The sequence below is a fragment of the Myotis davidii genome, unplaced genomic scaffold (genome assembly GCF_000327345.1).
Source record: "Myotis davidii unplaced genomic scaffold, ASM32734v1 scaffold3889, whole genome shotgun sequence".
NCBI lineage: Eukaryota > Metazoa > Chordata > Mammalia > Chiroptera > Vespertilionidae > Myotis > Myotis davidii.
In genome coordinates this window covers 7,846-9,649 of record NW_006299624.1, presented here as the reverse complement: position 1 = coordinate 9,649, position 1,804 = coordinate 7,846, and the positions used below count along the sequence as shown (strand labels likewise).

The following is a 1,804-nucleotide window of genomic DNA, read 5'->3' as shown; positions in this document are numbered from 1 at the left end:
TGGCTCAGCCTCCCCAGTCACCTGAGCTGGGCACTCTAGGTGTGGGCTGTGTGCACAGTCTTGCTGTGGTTGAGCCTTGACTGCCGTTGGCATCACTGGAAGGAATTGGCCTCCAGGCCAATTGGCTGTGAGGATCAGCTTCACGTATAATGAAAGAGCTGCTATGCAGGAGAAACCTTATGGAGCAGGACTTTAGTGGGGCTTTGGTGCCTACTGAGTTTGCCCCTTGAATGTGTTGCATGTGGATGTGTAGAGTTGCAATCTGGTATGGTCTGAGGCTGTCTACTAGGTTCACTGGCTCTGGGGCCTCCAGGGAGGTGCAAAGCCAGCCACTGCCTGGGGTCATCCAGTGGGAGCTACAGAGAGATCTGCAGATGGCTGCTATTTGTATTGGGCTAGAAAGTGTCCAGGTGAGGCCCAGCTGTGAAATAAGGCAGGCTGGTGCTAGGTCTTAGGCCTATTATTGAAAGGTTTGGTGCACATTGACTCCAGCTGCTACTCCTTTAGAGATTTTTAGAAAAGTCTGAAACCTGAGACAGGACAGGCCATCATATGAAAAAGTAGCTGCAAACAACTTGGGTGGGGTTGCAAATTGGATGAGGTGGGGCCTCAGGGAATCACCAGGGTGGAGCGAACTGTGTGGACCATGCTGATGAAGCCTCAGATATGGCCACCAGTCAGCTTTGCAATGGAGGAGGTCCCAGCACAGGAACAATGACCCCTATGAACACTCCTGTCTGGAAGAAAGCTGCCCCCAAACTCCCACCTGGCTAGACAGTTCAGTTCCTCTCCATATGTCACTGGATTCCCCCAAAGCCACTACCTGGTGCAGGAGCTCAGAGCAAGTGGAACCATATAAGTTTGTTGGGCCCTTGAAGAGGAACACCTGGGACTTCAGCAGCCTTCATGTCAATCAGCCACAGTCCCGGCTGGTTTTTATAGCCAGAAGTTACAGGGACTTATTTTCCCAGCTCTGGGCTCCGGGCTGGGGGTCTGGTGTGGGGCTAGGATCCCTTGTTTCTCTAGGTAGGCCTAGGAGATATCCCTCTCAATTAAAGAAATGACACACATGGGTGTCAGACTAGCCCATTCCCAGCCTCTGCCCCCTACCAGTCTCAATGAGCTTTCTTCTTTACTTCTCTAGTTGTAGGACTTCCATTCAGCCAGATTTCAGGCAGTTCTGAATGTTGGTTGTTCTATATTTTTGTTGTAATTTTGATGTAGTTGTGGGAGGCAGCATTTACCTAGGCCACCATCTTTGTTCTCTAATTTTATCTCTTAAACCAAGCAATTTTGTTTGTTTTGTTAATCCCATTCGGGGGTTATTCCAGTGTTTTTTTTTTTTTTTGCGAGAAAGTGGAAGGGAGGGGTGTGGAAAGAGAGAGAGAGAGAGGGAGAGGGAGAGAGAGTCAGTGTGGGATCTATCGGTTGCTTCTCACACTTGTAAACCAGGTACGTGCCCTTGGCTGGGAATCAAACTGCTAACCCTTCAGTGCACAGGCCCATGCTTTAACCACTGAGCTACACCAGCCAGGACTTAACACAAGCAATCTAATCATTCGCTATGCAGAAAACAAACCCATATTGGCCCTAGCCAGTTTGGCTTATGGATAGAGAATCAGCCTGCGGACCAAAGTGCCCCAGGTTCAATTCCAGTCAAGGCCACATACCTTGGTTGCAGGGCTGCAAGCTTTTCCCTGGCCTGGGCCCTGACCAGGGCTTGTGTAGGAGGCAACCAGTCGATGTGTTTCTCTCACATTGATGTTTCTCTTTGTCATTCCTTCTCTCTTCCACTCTCCCTAAA

At 49.8% G+C, this 1,804-nt stretch overlaps 1 protein-coding gene across 1 annotated transcript in view; it reads left to right on the top strand.

Moving 5' to 3' along the window:
* Positions 1 to 374: 374 nt before the first annotated feature.
* LOC102758880 (SLAM family member 7-like) overlaps positions 375 to 1,804 on the top strand; it is a gene marked incomplete at its 3' end in the record, with an annotated part of 7,435 nt that continues 6,005 nt past the window's right edge. The window contains exon 1 of the mRNA XM_015571559.1: positions 375 to 410. Coding sequence (XP_015427045.1) covers positions 375 to 410 — 36 coding nt within the window. The remainder of the gene's footprint in view (positions 411 to 1,804) is intronic.